Genomic DNA, 25,000 nt, shown 5'->3' with positions numbered 1-25,000 from the left:
GACTGCGGACCTCCTTCCAATAGTTGAATAGTGGGCGTGGCCAAAGTAAAGACATGTGATTCTGTCCTTTAATAAGACGTCAACACTACAGAGTACCGATCCATTACAATCAAACGCTATCATATCGATACTTTTCTTGCATGTGACGTCACGTCTCAGCAACGGCTCAGGCACTTGGCGGGGAAACAGACGCACAATTTTCCACGCCAACAAAGCAAGCATGCCTGATACAAAGCGCTCAAAAGTAATGGCTCAATTTTTCTAAATGCACTAGCGCAATGCTAATTTATATTGGCTATGCCATATACATGCTACCAGTTAGCATTAGCAACTTTACATGGCAATGTCAACACCGAAAACAACAACTAAGACGCACGTTACAACCAGTAAGCAGTTGGGCGGTATAGCTCGGTTGGTAGAGTGGTCGTGCCAGCAACTTGAGGGTTCCCGGTTCGATCCCCGCTTCTGCCATCCTAGTCAAATCTAGGCAAGACACTTTACCCACCTGGTCCCAGTGGTTTAAAAACGTAACTTAGATATTGGGTTTCACAATGTAAAGCGCTTTGAGTCACTAGAGAAAAGCGCTGTATAAATATAATTCACTTCACAGTACACTTAGGGCTAGGCGATACAACAATATAGGCCATAGGCCATAAGAAATATCAATAATTATCTATATTCACCGATATAAAACACGTAATACAGTTTTCAGCCATATCGCCCAGCCCTACTCATTCTTACAGTACAAACACTTTGTAGGGCTCAACAAAAGACATTCAACTTAATGGCAAAGACTACTTCCGGGCTACGGCAACACAATTAAGACAAAGTGAAGTGAATGCACACTTGTAAATCAAAGGTGCCAAAGTGGTTTTCACTGAGGGCCACATCACAGTTATGTTTGGCCCCAGAGGGCCGCTTCTATTATTACACCGTTTTTCATGCTTTTTATTCGATTTTTTAAAAGTAAAATGTAAAAAAAAATATGGTAAATTGCAATAATTGTCGCAGTTAGGAGAGTGGCTGTGCCAGCAACCTGAGGGTTCCCGGTTCGATTCCCAGCTTCTCCCAACTTAGTCACGTCCTTGAGCAAGACACTTCACCCTTGCTCCTGATGGGTGGTGGTTAGGGCCTTGTATGGCAGCTCCCGCCATAGAATAGAATAAATGGACTTTATTGTCATTATATTTGCATATAACGAGATTAACGACTCCAATTTAAGGTGCGGTAGTGGAAACAAATATGGAATAAAAATAAATCACATAAGTAATAAAGATAAAAAAATAAGAATTGAAATAAACAGACTACTATCCAATAAAAACAATAAGCAATCCTGTACAATATACAAAAAACTGTACAATATACAGAACAAAACAAGAGTACTGGAGTAATAAAGTAATGTGTGTGTGTGAAAGTGTGAATGTGGAAATAGTGTCAAAGCGCTTTGAGTACCTTGAAGGTAGTCAAGCGCTGTACAAGTATAATTTATATTACTGTAAATCAGGGGTCACCCACCTTTTTGAAAGCAAGAGCTACTTCTTGGGTAGTGATTAATGCGAAGGGCTACCAGTTTGATACACACTTAAATTAATTGCCAGAAATAGCCAATTTGCTCAATTTACCTTTAACTCTATGTTATTATTAATAATTAATGATATTTACACTTAATTAATCAGTTTAAAAGAGGAGAAAACACGAAAAAAATGACAATTAATTTTGAAACATAGTTTATCTTCAATTTTTACTCTTTAAAGGCCTACTGAAATGAATTTTTTTTATTTAAACGGGGATAGCAGATCTATTCTATGTGTCATACTTGATCATTTCGCGATATTGCCATATTTTTGCTGAAAGGATTTAGTATAGAACAACGACGATAAAGATTGCAACTTTTGGTATCTGATAAAAAAAAGGCTTGCACCTACCGGAAGTAGCGTGACGTAGTCAGTTGAACATATACGCAAAGTTCCCTATTGTTTACAATGATGGCCGCATGAAGTGAGAGAGATTCGGACCGAGAAAGCGACAATTTCCCCATTAATTTGAGCGAGGATGAAAGATTTGTGGATGAGTAAAGTGCAAGTGAAGGACTAGTGGGGAGTTGAAGCTATTCAGATAGGGAAGATGCTGTGAGAGCCGAGGGTGACCTGATATTCAGCTGGGAATGACTACAACAGTAAATAAACACAAGACATATATATACTCTATTAGCCACAACACAACCAGGCTTATATTTAATATGCCACAAATTAATCCTGCATAAAAACACCTGCGTGTTTGTTATGCTAGCTCCTAGCTCCTCTGCTAGCTCCTAGCTCCATAGAACACGCCAATACAATTCAAACACCTGATCAACACACACAATCACTCAGCCCAAAAGACAGTTTACCTAACCCAAGGTTCATAAAGCTTATATATTTTTAAAAAGTTACGTACGTGACGCGCACATACGGTCAAGTTATCGAATGTTTAGCAGCCAAGGCTGCATACTCACGGTACCTAATATTCAGCTGGGAATGACTACAACAGTAAATAAACACAAGACATATATATACTCTATTAGCCACAACACAACCAGGCTTATATTTAATATGCCACAAATTAATCCTGCATAATAACACCTGCGTGTTTGTTATGCTAGCTCCTAGCTCCTCTGCTAGCTCCTAGCTCCATAGAACACGCCAATACAATTCAAACACCTGATCAACACACACAATCACTCAGCCCAAAAGACCGTTCACCTAACCCAAGGTTCATAAAGCTTATATATTTTTAAAAAGTTACGTACGTGACGCGCACGTACGGTACGGTACGTGTTATGCTAGCTCCTAGCTCCTCTGCTAGCTCCTAGCTCCATAGAACACGCCAATACAATTCAAACACATGATCAACACACACAATCACTCAGCCCAAAAGACCGTTCACCTAACCCAAGGTTCATAAAGCTTATATATTTTAAAAAAGTTACGTACATACGCAAAAAAAAGCCAAAGCTGCATACTCACAGTAGCACGTCTGCGTCTTTGTCATCCAAATCAAAGTAATCCTGGTAAGAGTCTGTGTTGTCCCAGTTCTCTACAGGCGTCTGTGTATCCAAATCAAAAGTCCTCCTGGTTAGAGTCTCTGTTATCCGAGTTCTTCCATCTTGACTGCATCTTCCGGGAATGTAAACAAAGAAGCGCCGGCTGTGTACTGTTGTGGCTGACTACGTTCGAAAAATACGTCCATTTCGCACCGACAACTTTCTTCTTTGCTTGCTTGGCTTCCTTCTCCATAATGCAATGAACATGATTGAAACAGATTCACGAACACAGATGTCCAGAATACTGTGGAATTATGAAATGAAAACAGAGCTTTTTCGTATCGGCTTCAATGTGGAAGGCATACCCGTGTTCGCCGGGCTACGTCACGCGCATACGTCATCCGCAGAGGCGTTTCGAACCGGAAGTTTAGCGGCAAATTTAAAATGTCACTTTATAAGTTAACCCGGCCGTATTGGCATGTGTTATAATGTTAAGATTTCATCATTGATATATAAACTATCAGACTGCGTGGTCGGTAGTAGTGGCTTTCAGTAGGCCTTTAAAATTAAAAAAATTCAACTGAAAAAAAGAAGAGAAAAACTAGCTAATTCGAATCTTTTTTGAAAAAATTAAAAAAATAATTTATGGAACATCATTAGTAATTTTTCCTGATTAAGATTACATTTTAGAATTTTGATGACATGTTTTAAATAGGTTAAAATCCAATCTGCACTTTGTTAGAATATATAACAAATTGGACCAAGCTATATTTCTAACAAAGACAAATCATTATTTCTTCTAGATTTTCCAGAACAAAAATTTTAAAAGAAATTCAAAAGACTTTGAAATAAGATTTAAATTTGATTCTACAGATTTTCTAGATTTGCCAGAATAATTTGTTTGAATTTTAACCATAATAAGTTTGAAGAAATATTTCACAAATATTCTTCGTCGAAAAAACAGAAGCTGAAATGAAGAATTAAATTAAAATGTATTTATTATTCTTTACAATAAAAAAAATTAATTTACTTGAACATTGATTTAAATTGTCAGGAAAGAAGAGGAAGGAATTTAAAAGGTAAAAAGGTATATGTGTTTAAAAATCCTAAAATCATTTTTATGTTGTATTTTTTCTATAAAATTGTCTTTCTGAAAGTTATAAGAAGCAAAGTAAAAAAAATTAATGAATGTATTTAAACAAGTGAAGACCAAGTCTTTAAAATATTTTCTTGGATTTTCAAATTCTATTTGAGTTTTGTCTCTCTTAGAATTAAAAATGTCGGGCAAAGCGAGACCAGCTTGCTAGTAAATAAATAAAATTTAAAAAATAGAGGCAGCTCACTGGTAAGTGCTGCTATTTTTAGAACAGGCCAGCGGGCTACTCATCTGGTCCTTACGGGCTACCTGGTGCCCGCGGGCACCGCGTTGGTGACCCCTGCTGTAAATGGAAAAACAGTAAAAAAAATAAAAAAAACTGTAAAAAAAAAAAAGGCAGCTCAGTTGCCAAAATTTTACTGTAAAATGTACTTTTTTTTTTTTTTACTGTAAATAAAAAAACTTCATTTTTACAGTCAATTTTTGGCACCTGATCTGCCTTTTTATTTTTTTTTATTTTTTACCGCAAATATTGTATAATTTTGGGTGTATTACTGTAAATTCCACAACGGCACCACGGTTTATTACAGTTAAAAAATAGTACTGTTTTTGTTCATTTAGAGAAAAAAATGCTGTAAATTTCACAATTTGACCATGAAATTTATTTCTACTTCTACATTGCACCATTTGATGGACAACTTGCTTGGAAATCATGATTATTAGTATTTATTTATATTTAAAAAATGGTTTGATAATACATTTTTTTGCATCATTAGACAATATTTAAGTGAACATCGTTTGCGATTACATGAAGTACATATATTTTTTTTTTCTGCCAAAATAGAAAGAAAGAATACATTTAGTAAGTAAAGTTACAGTACTTTATATTATTTCCAGGCTTTTGAGGGCCAAATAGAAGACACCTGGCCCCCGGGCCTGTACTGTAAGAAAAGTAGGTCTAGAACCAGTTATTATTATCTCAGTGATAAAGAGGAGTGTAGTATTAGTTCATTGTGTCTGTTTTTGGTGGTCTTGGGAACAGAACTGGTACCGGTACTGGTACTGGTACTGGTACTGGTATGTGAAAGTATAAAAAAGAAGGTGCAGGTAGAGAAGAGAGGTGACACACCTGCAGGAAGAAGAGATGCTGCGTGACGTCCTGCACAAGCTCCTCCTCCACGTTCTCCGGGTAGAACTTAGCCAGGAAGTGGAGGGTGATGGGTTCCTCTTTGGGCAAGTCCTGGTCCAGAACCTGCAGATGGGACAGAACACTTTAGTGCTGGTCTAAGAAAAGAAGGAAAGAAGATGCTTTGTGGGGAGAGCTCGCCTTCTTCTCCATCTTCAGCCAAGCCAGCGTGTCCTTGACGGCGTACCTGAGGCCAAAGAACCAGGTCTCCCTCAGGCCCAGGGTTCTGCAGGCCAGCTCAAACAGGTCCTTCCCCTTCCATTTCACCTGCAACAACACCCGCACGCTGACTTCTAGCCGCAACACCACAGCACTCCATGTTTAAACACCACAGCACGCTGACTTCTAGCCGCAACACCACAGCACGCTGACTTCTAGCCGCAACACCACAGCACGCTGACTTCTAGCCGCAACACCACAGCACGCTGACTTCTAGCCGCAACACCACAGCACGCTGACTTCTAGCCGCAACACCACAGCACGCTGACTTCTAGCCGCAACACCACAGCACGCTGACTTCTAGCCGCAACACCACAGCACGCTGACTTCTAGCCGCAACACCACAGCACGCTGACTTCTAGCCGCAACACCACAGCACGCTGACTTCTAGCCGCAACACCACAGCACGCTGACTTCTAGCCGCAACACCACAGCACGCTGACTTCTAGCCGCAACACCACAGCACGAGACGTTTAAAGATGTGCATTTGTTCCACAATAATAATGAATCAAAAGGTAGATGTGAGAGAAGAACACTCAGTCACATATTTGGACTCTTCAAACTGTGGTGACATGTTTCATTTATAATTATAAGTCACTTTTTACCCTAAAATATACACATTTTTGACCTAAAAAAACATCAAACATTATTCACTGTTAGGTGTGGCCCTCTGACTGGCCCTACAACTCAATGTGGCCCTCTGACTGGCCCTACAACTCAATGTGGCCCTCTGAGAGGCCCTACAACTCAATGTGGCCCTCTGAGAGGCCCTATAACTCAATGTGGCCCTCTGAGTGGCCCTCTGAGTGGCCCTACAACTCAATGTGGCCCTCTGAGAGGCCCTACAACTCAAAGTGGCCCTCTGAGAGGCCCTACAACTCAATGTGGCCCTCTGAGTGGCCCTCTGAGAGGCCCTACAACTCAATGTGGCCCTCTGAGTGGCCCTACAACTCAATGTGGCCCTCTGAGTGGCCCTACAACTCCATGTGGCCCTCTGAGAGGCCCTACAACTCAATGTGGCCCTCTGAGTGGCCCTACAACTCAATGTGGCCCTCTGAGTGGCCCTCTGAGAGGCCCTACAACTCAATGTGGCCCTCTGAGAGGCCCTACAACTCAATGTGGCCCTCTGAGTGGCCCTCTGAGAGGCCCTACAACTCAATGTGGCCCTCTGAGTGGCCCTACAACTCAATGTGGCCCTCTGAGTGGCCCTACAACTCCATGTGGCCCTCTGAGAGGCCCTACAACTCAATGTGGCCCTCTGAGTGGCCCTCTGAGTGGCCCTACAACTCAATGTGGCCCTCTGAGTGGCCCTCTGAGTGGCCCTACAACTCAATGTGGCCCTCTGAGAGGCCCTACAACTCAATGTGGCCCTCTGAGTGGCCCTCTGAGAGGCCCTACAACTCAATGTGGCCCTCTGAGTGGCCCTACAACTCAATGTGGCCCTCTGAGTGGCCCTACAACTCCATGTGGCCCTCTGAGAGGCCCTACAACTCAATGTGGCCCTCTGAGTGGCCCTACAACTCAATGTGGCCCTCTGAGTGGCCCTACAACTCAATGTGGCCCTCTGAGTGGCCCTACAACTCCATGTGGCCCTCTGAGAGGCCCTACAACTCAATGTGGCCCTCTGAGTGGCCCTACAACTCAATGTGGCCCTCTGAGTGGCCCTCTGAGTGGCCCTACAACTCAATGTGGCCCTCTGAGAGGCCCTACAACTCAATGTGGCCCTCTGAGTGGCCCTCTGAGAGGCCCTACAACTCAATGTGGCCCTCTGAGTGGCCCTACAACTCAATGTGGCCCTCTGAGTGGCCCTACAACTCCATGTGGCCCTCTGAGAGGCCCTACAACTCAATGTGGCCCTCTGAGTGGCCCTACAACTCAATGTGGCCCTCTGAGTGGCCCTACAACTCAATGTGGCCCTCAATGGAAAGGAGTCTGACACCCCAAACATGCGACTTCTCCTCTTCCTCCTTAACATGCAAGAGCTGCGACTCCTCTTCCTCAACATGCAAAGGCTGCGACTCCTCCTCTTCCTCTTTAATATGCAAGAGCTGCGACTCATCCTCTTCCTCCTTAACATGCAAAGGCTGTGACTCATCCTCTTCCTCCTTAACATGCAAAGGCTGCGACTCATCCTCTTCCTCCTTAACATGCAAAGGCTGTGACTCATCCTCTTCCTCCTTAACATGCAAAGGCTGTGACTCATCCTCTTCCTCCTTAACATGCAAGGGCTGCGACTCATTCAATTCATTATTATTTTTTGAACAATGACAGTTTAAAAAAAAAAAAAGCTCACACTAAAATTCTTGGGGATCCAAAAAAAGCCCACTCTTAAAAGTGTTTAAAAATAACTTTTACTTAATTTTTTATTGTTTTTATCTTAAATCTCTGGATCAACTTCAGATATTCCTGTCAATTATAAGTTGTTAATTTTTGTTTATTTTATGCTGTTTTTGATTTGATTTAAAAAAAAAAAAATTATATCTAAATCTCTAAATTAACTTCAGATCTTTCTGTCAATTATAATTTGTTATTTTTTTATTGTTAATGTTATGCCTTTTTGTCATATAAAACTTAGTTTTTTATAACAAACACTCAAAATATGCTATATTTAGCTCCCAAAATATGTCCAAGTGTAATATTTGATGAGAAGTAATTGGAGCCTTGAATAGGTCAATAGATTTGAGAGAACACTCAGCGGAAAAAGTTTGGACACCCCTAAATTGTGGCGTGTGGGAGACCATGCAGGTGTCACGTGATGACGAAGCCTCAGCATGGTGCTGCCCCCTAGCGTCACTGCGGCAGAAATGCACCAAAGCCTGCATTAAAAGTGTCGGCTTTAGTTGTTTTATTGTCACTAACCTTGCAGATGTCGTTTTATTGTCACCAACCTTGCAGTTGTTTTATTGTCACTAACCTTGCAGTTGTTTTATTGTCACTAACCTTGCAGCTGTAGTTGTTTTATTGTCACTAACCTTGCAGCTGTAGTTGTTTTATTGTCACTAACCTTGCAGCTGTAGTTGTTTTATTGTCACCAACCTTGCAGCTGTAGTTGTTTTATTGTCACTAACCTTGCAGCTGTAGTTGTTTTATTGTCACCAACCTTGCAGCTGTAGTTGTTTTATTGTCACTAACCTTGCAGCTGTAGTTGTTTTATTGTCACTAACCTTGCAGCTGTAGTTGTTTTATTGTCACTAACCTTGCAGCTGTAGTTGTTTTATTGTCACTAACCTTGCAGCTGTAGTTGTTTTATTGTCACTAACCTTGCAGCTGTAGTTGTTTTATTGCCACTAACCTTGCAGTTGTTTTATTGCCACTAACCTTGCAGTTGTAGTTGTTTTATTGTCACTAACCTTGCAGCTGTAGTTGTTTTATTGTCACTAACCTTGCAGCTGTAGTTGTTTTATTGTCACTAACCTTGCAGCTGTAGTTGTTTTATTGTCACTAACCTTGCAGCTGTAGTTGTTTTATTGTCACTAACCTTGCAGCTGTAGTTGTTTTATTGTCACTAACCTTGCAGCTGTAGTTGTTTTATTGTCACTAACCTTGCAGCTGTAGTTGTTTTATTGTCACTAACCTTGCAGCTGTAGTTGTTTTATTGTCACTAACCTTGCAGTTGTTTTATTGTCACCAACCTTGCAGCTGTAGTTGTTTTATTGTCACTAACCTTGCAGTTGTAGTTGTTTTATTGTCACTAACCTTGCAGTTGTTTTATTGTCACTAACCTTGCAGCTGTAGTTGTTTTATTGTCACTAACCTTGCAGCTGTAGTTGTTTTATTGTCACTAACCTTGCAGCTGTAGTTGTTTTATTGTCACCAACCTTGCAGTTGTAGTTGTTTTATTGTCACTAACCTTGCAGCTGTAGTTGTTTTATTGTCACTAACCTTGCAGCTGTAGTTGTTTTATTGTCACTAACCTTGCAGCTGTAGTTGTTTTATTGCCACTAACCTTGCAGCTGTAGTTGTTTTATTGCCACTAACCTTGCAGCTGTAGTTGTTTTATTGTCACTAACCTTGCAGCTGTAGTTGTTTTATTGCCACTAACCTTGCAGCTGCAGCTGTTTTATTGTCACTAACCTTGCAGTTGTTTTATTGCCACCAACCTTGCAGCTGTAGTTGTTTTATTGCCACTAACCTTGCAGCTGTAGTTGTTTTATTGTCACTAACCTTGCAGCTGTAGTTGTTTTATTGTCACTTACCTTGCAGCTGTAGTTGTTTTATTGCCACTAACCTTGCAGCTGTAGTTGTTTTATTGTCAGTAAACTTGCAGTTGTTTTATTGTCACTAACCTTGCAGTTCTAATTGTTTTATGGTCACTAACCTTGCAGCTGTAGTTGTTTTATTGCCACTAACCTTGCAGCTGTAGTTGTTTTATTGTCACTAACCTTGCAGTTGTAGTTGTTTTATTGTCACCAACCTTGCAGCTGTAGTTTAACCTTGCAGCTGTAGTTGTTTTATTGTCACTAACCTTGCAGCTGTAGTTGTTTTATTGTCACTAACCTTGCAGCTGTAGTTGTTTTATTGCCACTAACCTTGCAGTTGTTTTATTGTCACTAACCTTGCAGTTGTTTTATTGCCACTAACCTTGCAGTTGTTTTATTGTCACTAACCTTGCAGTTGTTTTATTGTCACTAACCTTGCAGCTGTAGTTGTTTTATTGTCACTAACCTTGCAGCTGTAGTTGTTTTATTGCCACTAACCTTGCAGTTGTTTTATTGTCACTAACCTTGCAGTTGTTTTATTGTCACTAACCTTGCAGCTGTAGTTGTTTTATTGTCACTAACCTTGCAGCTGTAGTTGTTTTATTGTCACTAACCTTGCAGCTGTAGTTGTTTTATTGTCACTAACCTTGCAGCTGTAGTTGTTTTATTGTCACTAACCTTGCAGCTGTAGTTGTTTTATTGTCACTAACCTTGCAGCTGTAGTTGTTTTATTGCCACTAACCTTGCAGTTGTTTTATTGCCACTAACCTTGCAGTTGTAGTTGTTTTATTGTCACTAACCTTGCAGCTGTAGTTGTTTTATTGTCACTAACCTTGCAGCTGTAGTTGTTTTATTGTCACTAACCTTGCAGCTGTAGTTGTTTTATTGTCACTAACCTTGCAGCTGTAGTTGTTTTATTGTCACTAACCTTGCAGCTGTAGTTGTTTTATTGTCACTAACCTTGCAGCTGTAGTTGTTTTATTGTCACTAACCTTGCAGCTGTAGTTGTTTTATTGTCACTAACCTTGCAGCTGTAGTTGTTTTATTGTCACTAACCTTGCAGTTGTTTTATTGTCACCAACCTTGCAGCTGTAGTTGTTTTATTGTCACTAACCTTGCAGTTGTAGTTGTTTTATTGTCACTAACCTTGCAGTTGTTTTATTGTCACTAACCTTGCAGCTGTAGTTGTTTTATTGTCACTAACCTTGCAGCTGTAGTTGTTTTATTGTCACTAACCTTGCAGCTGTAGTTGTTTTATTGTCACCAACCTTGCAGTTGTAGTTGTTTTATTGTCACTAACCTTGCAGCTGTAGTTGTTTTATTGTCACTAACCTTGCAGCTGTAGTTGTTTTATTGTCACTAACCTTGCAGCTGTAGTTGTTTTATTGCCACTAACCTTGCAGCTGTAGTTGTTTTATTGCCACTAACCTTGCAGCTGTAGTTGTTTTATTGTCACTAACCTTGCAGCTGTAGTTGTTTTATTGCCACTAACCTTGCAGCTGCAGCTGTTTTATTGTCACTAACCTTGCAGTTGTTTTATTGCCACCAACCTTGCAGCTGTAGTTGTTTTATTGCCACTAACCTTGCAGCTGTAGTTGTTTTATTGTCACTAACCTTGCAGCTGTAGTTGTTTTATTGTCACTTACCTTGCAGCTGTAGTTGTTTTATTGCCACTAACCTTGCAGCTGTAGTTGTTTTATTGTCAGTAAACTTGCAGTTGTTTTATTGTCACTAACCTTGCAGTTCTAATTGTTTTATGGTCACTAACCTTGCAGCTGTAGTTGTTTTATTGCCACTAACCTTGCAGCTGTAGTTGTTTTATTGTCACTAACCTTGCAGTTGTAGTTGTTTTATTGTCACCAACCTTGCAGCTGTAGTTTAACCTTGCAGCTGTAGTTGTTTTATTGTCACTAACCTTGCAGCTGTAGTTGTTTTATTGTCACTAACCTTGCAGCTGTAGTTGTTTTATTGCCACTAACCTTGCAGTTGTTTTATTGTCACTAACCTTGCAGTTGTTTTATTGCCACTAACCTTGCAGTTGTTTTATTGTCACTAACCTTGCAGTTGTTTTATTGTCACTAACCTTGCAGCTGTAGTTGTTTTATTGTCACTAACCTTGCAGCTGTAGTTGTTTTATTGCCACTAACCTTGCAGTTGTTTTATTGTCACTAACCTTGCAGTTGTTTTATTGTCACTAACCTTGTAGCTGTAGTTGTTTTATTGTCACCAACCTTGCAGCTGTAGTTGTTTTATTGTCACTAACCTTGCAGTTGTAGTTGTTTTATTGTCACCAACCTTGCAGCTGTAGTTGTTTTATTGCCACTAACCTTGCAGTTGTTTTATTGTCACCAACCTTGCAGCTGTAGTTGTTTTATTGTCACTAACCTTGCAGTTGTAGTTGTTTTATTGTCACCAACCTTGCAGCTGTAGTTGTTTTATTGCCACTAACCTTGCAGTTGTTTTATTGTCATGAACCTTGCAGCTGTAGTTGTTTTATTGTCACTAACCTTGCAGCTGTAGTTGTTTTATTGTCACTAACCTTGCAGCTGTAGTTGTTTTATTGCCACTAACCTTGCAGTTGTTTTATTGTCACTAACCTTGCAGTTGTTTTATTGTCACTAACCTTGTAGCTGTAGTTGTTTTATTGTCACCAACCTTGCAGCTGTAGTTGTTTTATTGTCACTAACCTTGCAGTTGTAGTTGTTTTATTGTCACCAACCTTGCAGCTGTAGTTGTTTTATTGCCACTAACCTTGCAGTTGTTTTATTGTCACCAACCTTGCAGCTGTAGTTGTTTTATTGTCACTAACCTTGCAGTTGTAGTTGTTTTATTGTCACCAACCTTGCAGCTGTAGTTGTTTTATTGCCACTAACCTTGCAGTTGTTTTATTGTCACTAACCTTGCAGCTGTAGTTGTTTTATTGTCACTAACCTTGCAGCTGTAGTTGTTTTATTGTCACTAACCTTGCAGCTGTAGTTGTTTTATTGCCACTAACCTTGCAGTTGTTTTATTGTCACTAACCTTGCAGTTGTTTTATTGTCACTAACCTTGCAGCTGTAGTTGTTTTATTGTCACCAACCTTGCAGCTGTAGTTGTTTTATTGCCACTAACCTTGCAGTTGTTTTATTGTAACTAACCTTGCAGTTGTTTTATTGTCACTAACCTTGCAGCTGTAGTTGTTTTATTGTCACTAACCTTGCAGCTGTAGTTGTTTTATTGCCACTAACCTTGCAGTTGTTTTATTGTCACTAACCTTGCAGCTGTAGTTGTTTTATTGTCACTAACCTTGCAGTTGTTTTATTGTCACTAACCTTGTAGCTGTAGTTGTTTTATTGTCACCAACCTTGCAGCTGTAGTTGTTTTATTGTCACTAACCTTGCAGTTGTTTTATTGTCACTAACCTTGCAGCTGTAGTTGTTTTATTGTCACTAACCTTGCAGTTGTTTTATTGTCACTAACCTTGTAGCTGTAGTTGTTTTATTGTCACCAACCTTGTAGCTGTAGTTGTTTTATTGTCACCAACCTTGCAGCTGTAGTTGTTTTATTGTCACTAACCTTGCAGCTGTAGTTGTTTTATTGCCACTAACCTTGCAGTTGTTTTATTGTCACTAACCTTGCAGTTGTAGTTGTTTTATTGTCACCAACCTTGCAGCTGTAGTTGTTTTATTGCCACTAACCTTGCAGCTGTAGTTGTTTTATTGTCACCAACCTTGCAGCTGTAGTTGTTTTATTGTCACTAACCTTGCAGTTCTAGTTGTTTTATTGTCACCAACCTTGCAGCTGTAGTTGTTTTATTGTCACCAACCTTGCAGCTGTAGTTGTTTTATTGTCACTAACCTTGCAGCTGTAGTTGTTTTATTGTCACCAACCTTGCAGCTGTAGTTGTTTTATTGTCACCAACCTTGCAGTTGCAGTTGTTTTATTGTCACCAACCTTGCAGCTGTAGTTGTTTTATTGTCACCAACCTTGCAGCTGAACTCCATGTCTGACTCCATCGTGCAGATCCTCACGTTAAAGCTTCGGTTTTGCTTCCTCGCCAGCGAGTTAAATCCCATCTTGGCCGCCAAGGCGCTCGCCATTACTAAAAAAACTTCCCTAAAGTGTCCTTGAGTCAAAAGCAGCACTTATAAAGGCGATGTAAGAGTAAAAGGTACATTCTGCAGCACATGTTGTTATTATTCCTGAAGCCAAAAGTTGCATCAAAGTTGAGATGAAACCTTTTGGAGTCCAAATCAGCTCGAAGGTGTTCGTTTGCACAACTTGTAGGACATAAAGTGACACTTGTCAGTCACGTGGTTGATAAATGTGTTTGTTTACATTTAGCGTGCTCGATTTCAAGTTAGCTCGCTAGCTAGCAGGCTAGCCAAACATTTTGCGCGCTTCTCTTCCCAAATAATACCTTTTAGCGGCGACACTCCTAAACCAACTATATTCACGGCTCAAGGTTATTTTTGATGATATATATTAACTTTTATCCGTAGGAGTTTAGACGTTAAGTTTAATGGGAGCGGGGAGTAAGCCGGAAGCAACTATCGCGTCCGTGCTGCTGCGTTCAGGCACCGTTGGGAAATCTTGCAACGACGTTCACAAAAGGGGGAACATGCGAAACCTTTCCACGCACATAATCGCTTTTTCGAAACTCACGGAATTCATAAAATAACTCCTGATCATTTTAGTGAAGGATAAATATGTGAGCGTTTGCCGGCTTTGTTGCGAGCGTCACGTTTTATTTAAAGCTAAGCTGAATTTCGAGCTTTTCAAGGCACCACACGAAGCCGCGCCCCTTTTTTTGCGAAACGACCAACCGGGCTCCAGAACTTCACATCCGCCCCGCCCCCTGCGCCAGAAAGAGGTGGAGCCTGGGCAATGAGGTAATCGGGGTAAACAGTCAAGATGGCGGCGTGTGTCGCCGGAGAGCGGCTGCGGGACATCAGCACGCCGACGACGGGCGACCGGGACGGCAAGAAGCTCACCGACTTGCCCACCGAGGTGCTGGAACACATCCTGTGCTTCCCCGCGCTCAAACATGTCGACATTTGCAACGTTTCCCGCTCCTGTCAGCGCCTTCACGACGTCTGCCACGGGCGCGGGAAGGTGTGGGGGCACCAGTACAAACTCAGGTGAGATATTTTCTCTTTTTTCATCAATATTCATCTCATATTCTCACGCCCGCAGCGGAATATTCATCTGCATGTTGGGTCTCGAAGGCAGCACGGTGGCACAGCGGTTAGTGCATGTGCCTCACAATACGAAGGTCCTGAGTAGTCCTGGGTTCAATCCCGGGCTCGGGATCTTTCTGTGTGGAGTTTGCATGTTCTCCCCGTGACTGCGTGGGTTGTCTGTCTATCTGTGTTGGCCCTGCCATGAGGTGGCGACTTGTCCAGGGTGTACCCCGCCTTCCGTCCGAATGCAGCTGAGATAGGCTACAGCACCCCCTGCGACCCCAAAAGGGACAAGCAGTAGAAAATGGATGGATGGATGTTGTGTCTCGAGCTTTCAATGTCGTCTTCCGTGTTGGATTTCTGCATCTACATCTGCATCTACATCTACCTCCACATCTACCTCCACATCTGCATCTACATCTGCATCTACATCTGCATCTACATCTACCTCCACATCTACCTCCACATCTGCATCTACATCTGCATCTACATCCGCATCTGCCTCCACATCTGTATCTACATCTACATCTACCTCCACATCTACATCTACCTCTACATCTGCATCTACCTCCACATCTGCATCTACATCTGCATCTACCTCCACATCTACCTCCACATCTGCATCTACATCTGCATCTACCTCCACATCTACCTCTACATCTGCATCTACCTCCACATCTACCTCTACATCTGCATCTACCTCCACATCTACAACTACCTCCATATCTACATCTACCTCCACATCTACCTCCACATCTGCATCTACATCTGCATCTACCTCCACATCTACCTCTACATCTGCATCTACCTCCACATCTACCTCCACATCTACATCTACCTCCACATCTACATCTACCTCCACATCTACCTCTACATCTGCATCTACCTCCACATCTACAACTACCTCCATATCTACATCTACCTCCACATCTACATCTGCATCTACATCTACATCTACATCTACCTCCACATCTACATCTACCTCCACATCTACATCTACCTCCAGATCTACATCTACTCCACATCTACATCTGCATCTACCTCCACATCTACATCTACCTCCACATCTACATCTGCATCTACATCTGCTGTCAGTGGTGACATTCTGTTGACGCATCAAATCCTGCAGGCTGCGACTTACTCATTTTATTACAATTACAGCTAAATATACGACATTGATATTAGCATTAATTTTACCACTAAATATACGACTTTAATATTAGCATTAATATTACCACTAAATATACAACATTAATATTAGCATTAATTTGACCACTAAATATACAACATTGATATTAGCATTAATATTACCACTAAATATACAATATTGATATTAGCATTAATATTACCACTAAATATACGACATTGATATTAGCATTAATTTTACCACTAAATATACGACTTTAATATTAGCATTAATTTTACCACTAAATATACAACATTAATGTTAGCATTAATTTGACCACTAAATATACAACATTAATGTTAGCATTAATTTGACCACTAAATATACAACATTAATATTAGCATTAATTTGTTTACTAAATATCCAACATTAATATTAACACTTAAGTCAGGGTTAGTTGATAGCATATTTAAATGCATGACCTGAATTTGTATGGAGTGAAATTACTGCCAAAACTCTATAAACATTAAAAAAAATAACAATAATTTTTACTCACGACCAACGATTTTCAAGTTACAAAACACAATTTCTTCAAATAAAAAATTATTTGGTACTAAAAAAATAATAATTTTTCTTTAATCAAAACAACAATTTGCAAGTATGAAACAATTTTCATCCATTGAAACAAGACTTGCAAGTTAACAAAAACATGCTTTAAAAAAAAAATACGCAGAGAAAAACTTTTAAAAAAAGATTCACAAGTTTAAAAGCAATTTCTTTTAATTAAAAAAACAATTCGCAAATATTTTTTTGCAAGTAAAAAAAAACGTCTAAGGATATGGTTTTTTTTTTGGCGGATGGCACCATGCGCAAATAGCAGCTCTGACTGCCTTAAATTGACCACCTGTGGTTGTAGAGTGTGAACTACGGGTGTTGTGAGTGCAAGTGTGAGGATGGCAGAGGATGAAATAATACTGACAAAAGTTTTTTTTAACTTGAAAATCATTTTTTAATTAAAAAATGTTTTTTTGTTTTTTTTTACTTAGGATTTTTATTTTTTTTTAATTAAAGAAAATCTGACTTCTTTACTTGAGAATTGTTTTTAATTGAAGAAAATAAATTTTTTTATACTTACTCGGTGAGTAGAAACATTTAGTGTGTTGAGTTGTGACAATCATTTCACTCCCTAAATGTGCTCCCTAGAACACGATGTCATTTCACTCCCTAAATGTGCTCCCTAGAACACTATGTCATTTCACTCCCTAAATGTGCTCCCTAGAACACGATGTCATTTCACTCCCTAAATGTGCTCCCTAGAACACGATGTCATTTCACTCCCTAAATGTGCTCCCTAGAACACTATGTCATTTCACTCCCTAAATGTGCTCCCTAGAAGACGATGTCATTTCACTCCCTAAATGTGCTCCCTAGAAGATGATGTCATTTCACTCCCTAAATGTGCTCCCTAGAAGACGATGTCATTTCACTCCCTAAATGTGCTCCCTAGAAGATGATGTCATTTCACTCCCTAAATGTGCTCCCTAGAACACGATGTCATTTCACTCCCTAAATGTGCTCCCTAGAAGACGATGTCATTTCACTCCCTAAATGTGCTCCCTAGAAGATGATGTCATTTCACTCCCTAAATGTGCTCCCTAGAAGACGATGTCATTTCACTCCCTAAATGTGCTCCCTAGAAGACGATGTCATTTCACTCCCTAAATGTGCTCCCTAGAACACAATGTCATTTCACTCCCTAAATGTGCTCCCTAGAACACAATGTCATTTCACTCCCTAAATGTGCTCCCTAGAAGACGATGTCATTTCACTCCCTAAATGTGCTCCCTAGAAGATGATGTCATTTCACTCCCTAAATGTGCTCCCTAGAAGACGATGTCATTTCACTCCCTAAATGTGCTCCCTAGAAGACGATGTCATTTCACTCCCTAAATGTGCTCCCTAGAACACGATGTCATTTCACTGCCTAAATGTGCTCCCTAGAACACGATGTCATTGCTTGTGTTTTACTGAGTGGACTGTTGTCCCCGCTCAGATGGCCCAGGCTGCAGAGGTTCTACCCTCAGAACGAGAGCTGCGACTGGCTGCGGGAGTACAAGACCCGCCATCGGGTGGGCATCCAGATCCGCAGGACGGTGGAGTCCATCTCCAAAAGGTTCTTCACGGAAGTTGTGAGTAGTTTTATTCCTCACTCGTGCCGCACACTTGGAACTGAAAATGTTTCTGCCACTCAGCCGTGCATCGGACAAGTTCTGGGGGACAGCTTCGCTGAGATCGAGTCCCTGGGCATGCCCGAGCATTTCTGTGAGGACGAGCTGCTCTTCATCCTGCGTGCCGACAAGAGGTGGGGGGTCGGGGGGGTCCGTGTGAGGTAGGGGGGTCTATGTGGGGGATGACGGATGGGTCCGTGTGGGGACATGGGGTCCGTGTGGTGACGGGGGGGTTCCAAGTGGAATGGAGAGGTCCGAGTGAAGTGGAGGGGTCCGAGTGGGGTAGGAGGATCCGAGTGGGGTAGGAGGGGTCTGTGTGGGGTGGGGGGGCTCCGTGTGGGGAGGAGGGGTCCGTGTGGGGTGACGGAGGAGTTCAAGTGGGGACGGGGGTTCCGTGTGGTGACGGGAGGTCCGTGTGGGGTGGAGAGGTATGTGTGGGGTGGGGGGATCTGTGTGGGGTGACGGAGGGGTCCAAGTGGGGTGGAGGGGTCCGTGTGGGGTAGGAGGATCCAAGTGGGGGATAGGGGGATCCGTGTGGTGACGGGGGGTCAGTGTGGGGTGGAGAGGTATGTGTGGGGTGGGGGTGATCCGTGTGGGGTGACGGAGGGGTCCAAGTGGGGTGGGGGTATCCGTGTGGGGTGACGGAGGAGTTCAAGTGGGGACAGGGGGTCCGTGTGGGGTGGAGGGGTCCATGTGGGGTTGGAGGCTCCGAGTGGGGTGGAGTGGTCCGTGTGGGGTGACGGAGGGGTCCAAGTGAGGTGGAGGGGTCCGTGTGGGGTGGGAGGCTCCGAGTGGGGTGGAGTGGTCCGTGTGGGGTGACGGAGGGGTCCAAGTGAGGTGGAGGAGTCGGTGTGGGGTGGGAGGCTCCGAGTAGGGTGGAGTGGTCCGTGTGGGGTGACGGAGAGGTCCAAGTGAGGTGGAGGGGTCCGTGTGGGGTGGGAGGCTCCGAGTGGGGTGGAGTGGTCCGTGGGAGGCTCCGAGTGGGGTGGAGTGGTCCGTGTGGGGTGACAGAGGGGTCCAAGTGAGGTGGAGGGGTCCGTGTGGGGTAGGGGGATCCAAGTGGGGTGGAGGGGTCCGTGTGAGGTGGGGGTGACGGAGGGGTCATTGTGGATTGACGGAGGGGTCCAAGTGGGGTGGAGGGGTCCATGTGGTGACGGGGGGTCCGAGTGGGGTGACGGAGGGGTCAGTGTGTGGGGGATGGAAGGGTCAGTGTGTGGGTGACGGAGGGGTTCCGTGTGTGAGAGTCTGTCTGTGTTTGGACGAGGGGTCCATGTGTGGGACAAGGGGTCCGTGTGGGGACAAGGGGTCCATGTGTGGGACAAGGGGTCCGTGTGGGGACAAGGGGTCCATGTGTGGGACAAGGGGTCCGTGTGGGGTGGTGGTGGGGTCCGTGTGGGGACAAGGCGTCCGTGTGGGGACAAGCGGTCCGTGTTGGGACAAGCGGTCCGTGTGGGGTGGTGGTGGGGTCCGTGTGGGGACAAGGGGTCCAGGGTGGTAGTGGGGTCCGTGTGGGGACAAGGGGTCCGGGGTGGTAGTGTGGTCCGTGTGGGGTGGTGGTGGGGTCCGTGTGGGGTGATGGTGGTGTCCGTGCGGGGTGGTGGTGGGGTCCATGTGAGCGACAACTTAACAGTTTTGTTTGCAGGAAAAGTCTGACCCTGAAGTACTATGCAAGGAAAATCCTTTACTTCCTGAGACAGCAGAACATCCTGCGCAGTCTCAAGAACTTCCTGGAGCAGCCCAAGGAGCAGCAGTCGGCGCTCGCAGGTGACCCCCCCCCTAACTGCACCACCATTTTACTCATCGTGCCCCCCCTCTAACTGCACCGCCCTTTTACTCATCGACATGAGCGGTTGTCGACATGATCCAAAATGCGTCACACTTTGCACATTTTCTGGCCTGAGACTTCCGACAGTTTACTGGTGCAACATTTTCCTTGACCTGCTTTGCAATCATGCTGCGTTCAAGAAAACTGGGAGTTTACACACTTTGGACCGCAGTTCGTGTGGAGTGGTGGTGGGGTCCATGTGGGGACAAGGGGTGGTGGTGGTGGGGTCCATGTGGGGACAAGGCGTGGTGGTGGTGGTGGTGAGGTCCATGTGGGGACAAGGGGTGGTGGTGGTGGTGGTGAGGTCCATGTGGGGACAAGGGGTGGTGGTGGTGGTGGTGAGGTCCATGTGGGGACAAGGGGTGGTGGTGGGGTCCATGTGGGGACAAGGGGTGGTGGTGGTGGTGGTGAGGTCCATGTGGGGACAAGGGGTGGTGGTGGGGTCCATGTGGGGACAAGGGGGGTGGTGGTGGGGTCCATGTGGGGACAAGGGGTGGTGGTGGGGTCCATGTGGGGACAAGGGGGGTGGTGGTGGGGTCCATGTGGGGACAAGGGGGGTGGTGGTGGGGTCCATGTGGGGACAAGGGGTGGTGGTGGGGTCCATGTGGGGACAAGGGGGGTGGTGGTGGGGTCCATGTGGGGACAAGGGGTGGTGGTGGGGTCCATGTGGGGACAAGGGGGGTGGTGGTGGGGTCCATGTGGGGACAAGGGGGGTGGTGGTGGGGTCCATGTGGGGACAAGGGGTGGTGGTGGGGTCCATGTGGGGACAAGGGGGGTGGTGGTGGGGTCCATGTGGGGACAAGGGGTGGTGGTGGTGGGGTCCATGTGGGGACAAGGGGTGGTGGTGGGGTCCATGTGGGGACAAGGGGGGTGGTGGTGGGGTCCATGTGGGGAAAACAATCATACAAACTCAACAAATCAAAGCTTTAAAGCGTCTTGTCAGCCATCTTTTTGTTGGTATGACAGGAACATTTTCCAGGTTGGACCTGGTGAGCTCAGTGTGGGATTTTCCCAGCAGGCTTGAATGCAGCATAATGTTGAACTAAAATCAAATTAAGTCGTCATTTTCAAATAAACTTAAGACTAAAAAAATAAAAATAAAATATGGTTTGAATATAATTTTAAAAAGAAGCATAACATCGAAAGTAACTTTGTAAATAGGATGAATAATTAAAAAAAAAAAGTTTGAATATAATTAAAAAAACAAAATACCAAAAGTGATTTTACAAATAAAGTAAAATAACAAAATATGGTTAAACTACAACAAAAAAATATATCAAATAAAATGAAAAAAATGTGATTTTGTATATGATTTAGAAAAATTAATACCAAAGATAATTTTACAAATAAAATAAATTTAAAAAAAATAGATGGTTAAAATATTATTTTAAAAATACCAAAAGTAATTTTACAAATCAAAAATATTAAAATATGGTTTGAATTTTTAAAAAATTATCTAAAATAATTAAAACAAATACATGTAGTTTGAATATAATAAAAAATAAAATATCAAAAGTAATTTGATAACTAAAAAATAAACTTAAAAAAAACTAAATATCAAAAGTACTTTTACAAACAAAATAAATTATAAAAGATAGTTTTAATATATATATATATATATATATATATATATATATATATATATATATATATATATATATATATATATATATATATATATATATATATATATATATATATATAATTTTTTGAATACGTTTTTAAAATACTAAAAATAACTTTACAAATAAATACATTATAAACTATGGTTGGAATACAATTAATAATGTATACAACTAATACAATAAATAATTTAAAAACTTGAATATGGTTTTAATATAATACAAAACTAAATATCAAAAATAATTTACTAAATAGGATGAATAATAACAAATATGATTTATACATAATATACAAAAACATTCAAATGTGGTTTAAATGATTTGAAAAATAAATATCAATGGCATTTTACAAATAAAATGAAAATATATAGTATAAATATAGTTAAAAATACCAAAAGTAACTTTACACATACAAAATTAATAAACTAGGGTCTGAATCCAATTTTAAAAATTTCAAAATAATTTAAAAAATGTAATAAATAATATAAAAATAAAGTGTGGTTACATATAATTTAAAAAAACCCACATATAAAAAATTAATTTAAAAATAAGATTATAAAATGTGGTTTAAATAATTTTACAAATAAAATAAATATGATGTATGGTTTAAATATAATTTAAAAAAATACCAAAAGTAACATTACAAATACAAAATTAATAAACTAGGGTCTGAATCCAATTTAAATAAAAAATAAATACAAAAAATCAAAATTATTTCAAAGCTTTAATAAATAATAGAAAAATAAAGTGTATTTAAAAAAATTATAATTTAAAAAGAAACATATACAAAGTATTTTTTTAAATAAAATAAAATGTAGTTTAAATAATTTTACAAATACAATAAAAATAATATATGGTTCAAATATAATTTGGAAAAATACCAAAAGTAACTTTACAAATACAAAAATAATAAAATATGGTCTGAATCCAATTTAGAAAATATCAAAATAATTATTTTTTTAAAATAAATAATAGAAAAATAAAGTGTGGTTTACATATAATAAAAAATAAAAAACATATACAAAGTAATTTTAAAAGTAAAATAATAAAATGTGATTTAAATAATTTTACAAATAAAATAAAAATGATATATGGTTTAAATATAATTTAAATAAGTTTACGAATACAAAAATAATCAAATATGGTCTGAATACATTTAAAAAATGGCATAAACGATACAAAAAAAAATAGAGTCAAAAAATAAATAGTTTTTTTTTCCAGGAGCGGTTCTGGTGGACCAGTACTGCAACCCACTGGCTGACATCACGCTGGAAGGCGTCCAGGCTCAGCTGGACGACGTGGTGGACAAAGTCAAGAAGACTCTGAGGCTGAAGAACGCTTCTCATCCCAGCCTGCGCTCGCCTCCAGGTGACTGACAGCCACGCCCTCCTTTCCCCCGCCCTGACGCCCACTTTCTGCTCTGCCAGGTTTGCCCCTGGAGGACTTTGAGCTGCAGCGGCAGGTCTTCTGTGCCCTCAACTCGGTGCTGTACGAGCAGCTGCAGTACAAGGGCGACCAGTCGGACTACTACAACCCTCTCAACTCCTACATGCACCAGGTAGATCCTCACATCCCCCCACAAACACAACCATCTCAACTCCTACATGCACCGGGTAGATCCTCACATCCCCCCACAAACACAACCCTCTCAACTCCTACATGCACCAGGTAGATCCTCACATCCCCTCACAAACGCAACCCTCTCAACTCCTACATGCACCAGGTAGATCCTCACATCCCCCCACAAACGCAACCCTCTCAACTCCTACATGCACCAGGTAGATCCTCACATCCCCCCACAAACGCAACCCTCTCAACTCCTACATGCACCAGGTAGATCCTCACATCCCCCCAACAAACACAACCCTCTCAACCCCTACATGCACCAGGTAGATCCTCACATCCCCCCAACAAACACAACCCCCTCAACTCCTACATGCACCGGGTAGATCCTCACATCCCCCCAACAAACACAACCCTCTCAACTCCTACATGCACCAGGTAGATCCTCACATCCCCCCACAAACGCAACCCTCTCAACTCTTACATGCACCAGGTAGATCCTCACATCCCCCCAACAAACACAACCCTCTCAACTCCTACATGCACCAGGTAGATCCTCACATCCCCCCACACACGCAACCCTCTCAACTCCTACATGCACCAGGTAGATCCTCACATCCCCCCACAAACACAACCCTCTCAACTCCTACATGCACCAGGTAGATCCTCACATCCCCCCACAAACACAACCCTCTCAACTCCTACATGCACCAGGTAGATCCTCACATCCCCCCAACAAACACAACCCTCTCAACTCCTACATGCACCAGGTAGATCCTCACATCCCCCCACAAACACAACCCTCTCAACTCCTACATGCACCAGGTAGATCCTCACATCCCCCCACAAACACAACCCTCTCAATTCTTACATGCACCTGGTAGACCCTCACATCCCCCCACAAACACAACCCTCTCAACTCCTACATGCACCAGGTAGATCCTCACATCCCCCCACAAACACAACCCTCTCAACTCTTACATGCACCTGGTAGACCCTCACATCCCCCCACAAACGCAACCCTCTCAACTCCTACATGCACCAGGTAGATCCTCACATCCCCCCAACAAACACAACCCTCTCAACTCCTACATGCACCAGGTAGATCCTCACATCCCCCCACAAACACAACCCTCTCAACTCCTACATGCACCAGGTAGATCCTCACATCCCCCCACAAACACAACCCTCTCAATTCTTACATGCACCTGGTAGACCCTCACATCCCCCCACAAACACAACCCTCTCAACTCCTACATGCACCAGGTAGATCCTCACATCCCCCCACAAACACAACCCTCTCAACTCCTACATGCACCAGGTAGATCCTCACATCCCCCCACAAACACAACCATCTCAACTCCTACATGCACCAGGTAGATCCTCACATCCCCCCAACAAACACAACCCTCTCAACTCCTACATGCACCAGGTAGATCCTCACATCCCCCCAACAAACACAACCCTCTCAACTCCTACATGCACCAGGTAGATCCTCACATCCCCCCACAAACGCAACCCTCTCAACTCCTACATGCACCAGGTAGACCCTCACATCCCCCCACAAACACAACCCTCCTACATGCACCAGGTAGATCCTCACATCCCCCCAACAAACACAACCCTCCCAACTCCTACATGCACCAGGTAGATCCTCACATCCCCCCAACAAACACAACCCTCTCAACTCCTACATGCACCAGGTAGATCCTCACATCCCCCCACAAACACAACCCTCTCAACTCCTACATG

The 25,000-nt window shown here is 42.3% G+C and overlaps 2 protein-coding genes across 2 annotated transcripts in view; one reads left to right on the top strand and one right to left on the bottom strand.

The window, feature by feature from the left end:
* The window catches only part of nf2a (NF2, moesin-ezrin-radixin like (MERLIN) tumor suppressor a), an 85,795-nt gene extending 71,361 nt beyond the window's left edge, over nucleotides 1-14,434 (bottom strand). Inside the window, exons 1-3 of the mRNA XM_062024131.1 lie at nucleotides 13,688-14,434; nucleotides 5,446-5,571; nucleotides 5,248-5,370 (exon numbers count right to left, since the gene is read on the bottom strand). Of these exons, the coding sequence (XP_061880115.1) occupies nucleotides 5,248-5,370; nucleotides 5,446-5,571; nucleotides 13,688-13,801 (363 nt within the window). The 5' untranslated portion in view covers nucleotides 13,802-14,434. The remainder of the gene's footprint in view (nucleotides 1-5,247; nucleotides 5,371-5,445; nucleotides 5,572-13,687) is intronic.
* A 163-nt stretch (nucleotides 14,435-14,597) lies between these two features.
* fbxo21 (F-box protein 21) overlaps nucleotides 14,598-25,000 on the top strand; it is a 17,587-nt gene continuing 7,184 nt past the window's right edge. The window contains exons 1-6 of the mRNA XM_062024130.1: nucleotides 14,598-14,842; nucleotides 18,064-18,199; nucleotides 18,263-18,372; nucleotides 19,881-20,002; nucleotides 22,907-23,053; nucleotides 23,113-23,243. Of these exons, the coding sequence (XP_061880114.1) occupies nucleotides 14,616-14,842; nucleotides 18,064-18,199; nucleotides 18,263-18,372; nucleotides 19,881-20,002; nucleotides 22,907-23,053; nucleotides 23,113-23,243 (873 nt within the window). The 5' untranslated portion in view covers nucleotides 14,598-14,615. The remainder of the gene's footprint in view (nucleotides 14,843-18,063; nucleotides 18,200-18,262; nucleotides 18,373-19,880; nucleotides 20,003-22,906; nucleotides 23,054-23,112; nucleotides 23,244-25,000) is intronic.

This window comes from Entelurus aequoreus, linkage group LG17 (assembly GCF_033978785.1).
Source record: "Entelurus aequoreus isolate RoL-2023_Sb linkage group LG17, RoL_Eaeq_v1.1, whole genome shotgun sequence".
NCBI classification, from domain to species: domain Eukaryota; kingdom Metazoa; phylum Chordata; class Actinopteri; order Syngnathiformes; family Syngnathidae; genus Entelurus; species Entelurus aequoreus.
The sequence above is the reverse complement of the archived record's forward strand: the minus strand, read 5'-3'. Positions and strand labels throughout refer to the sequence as shown.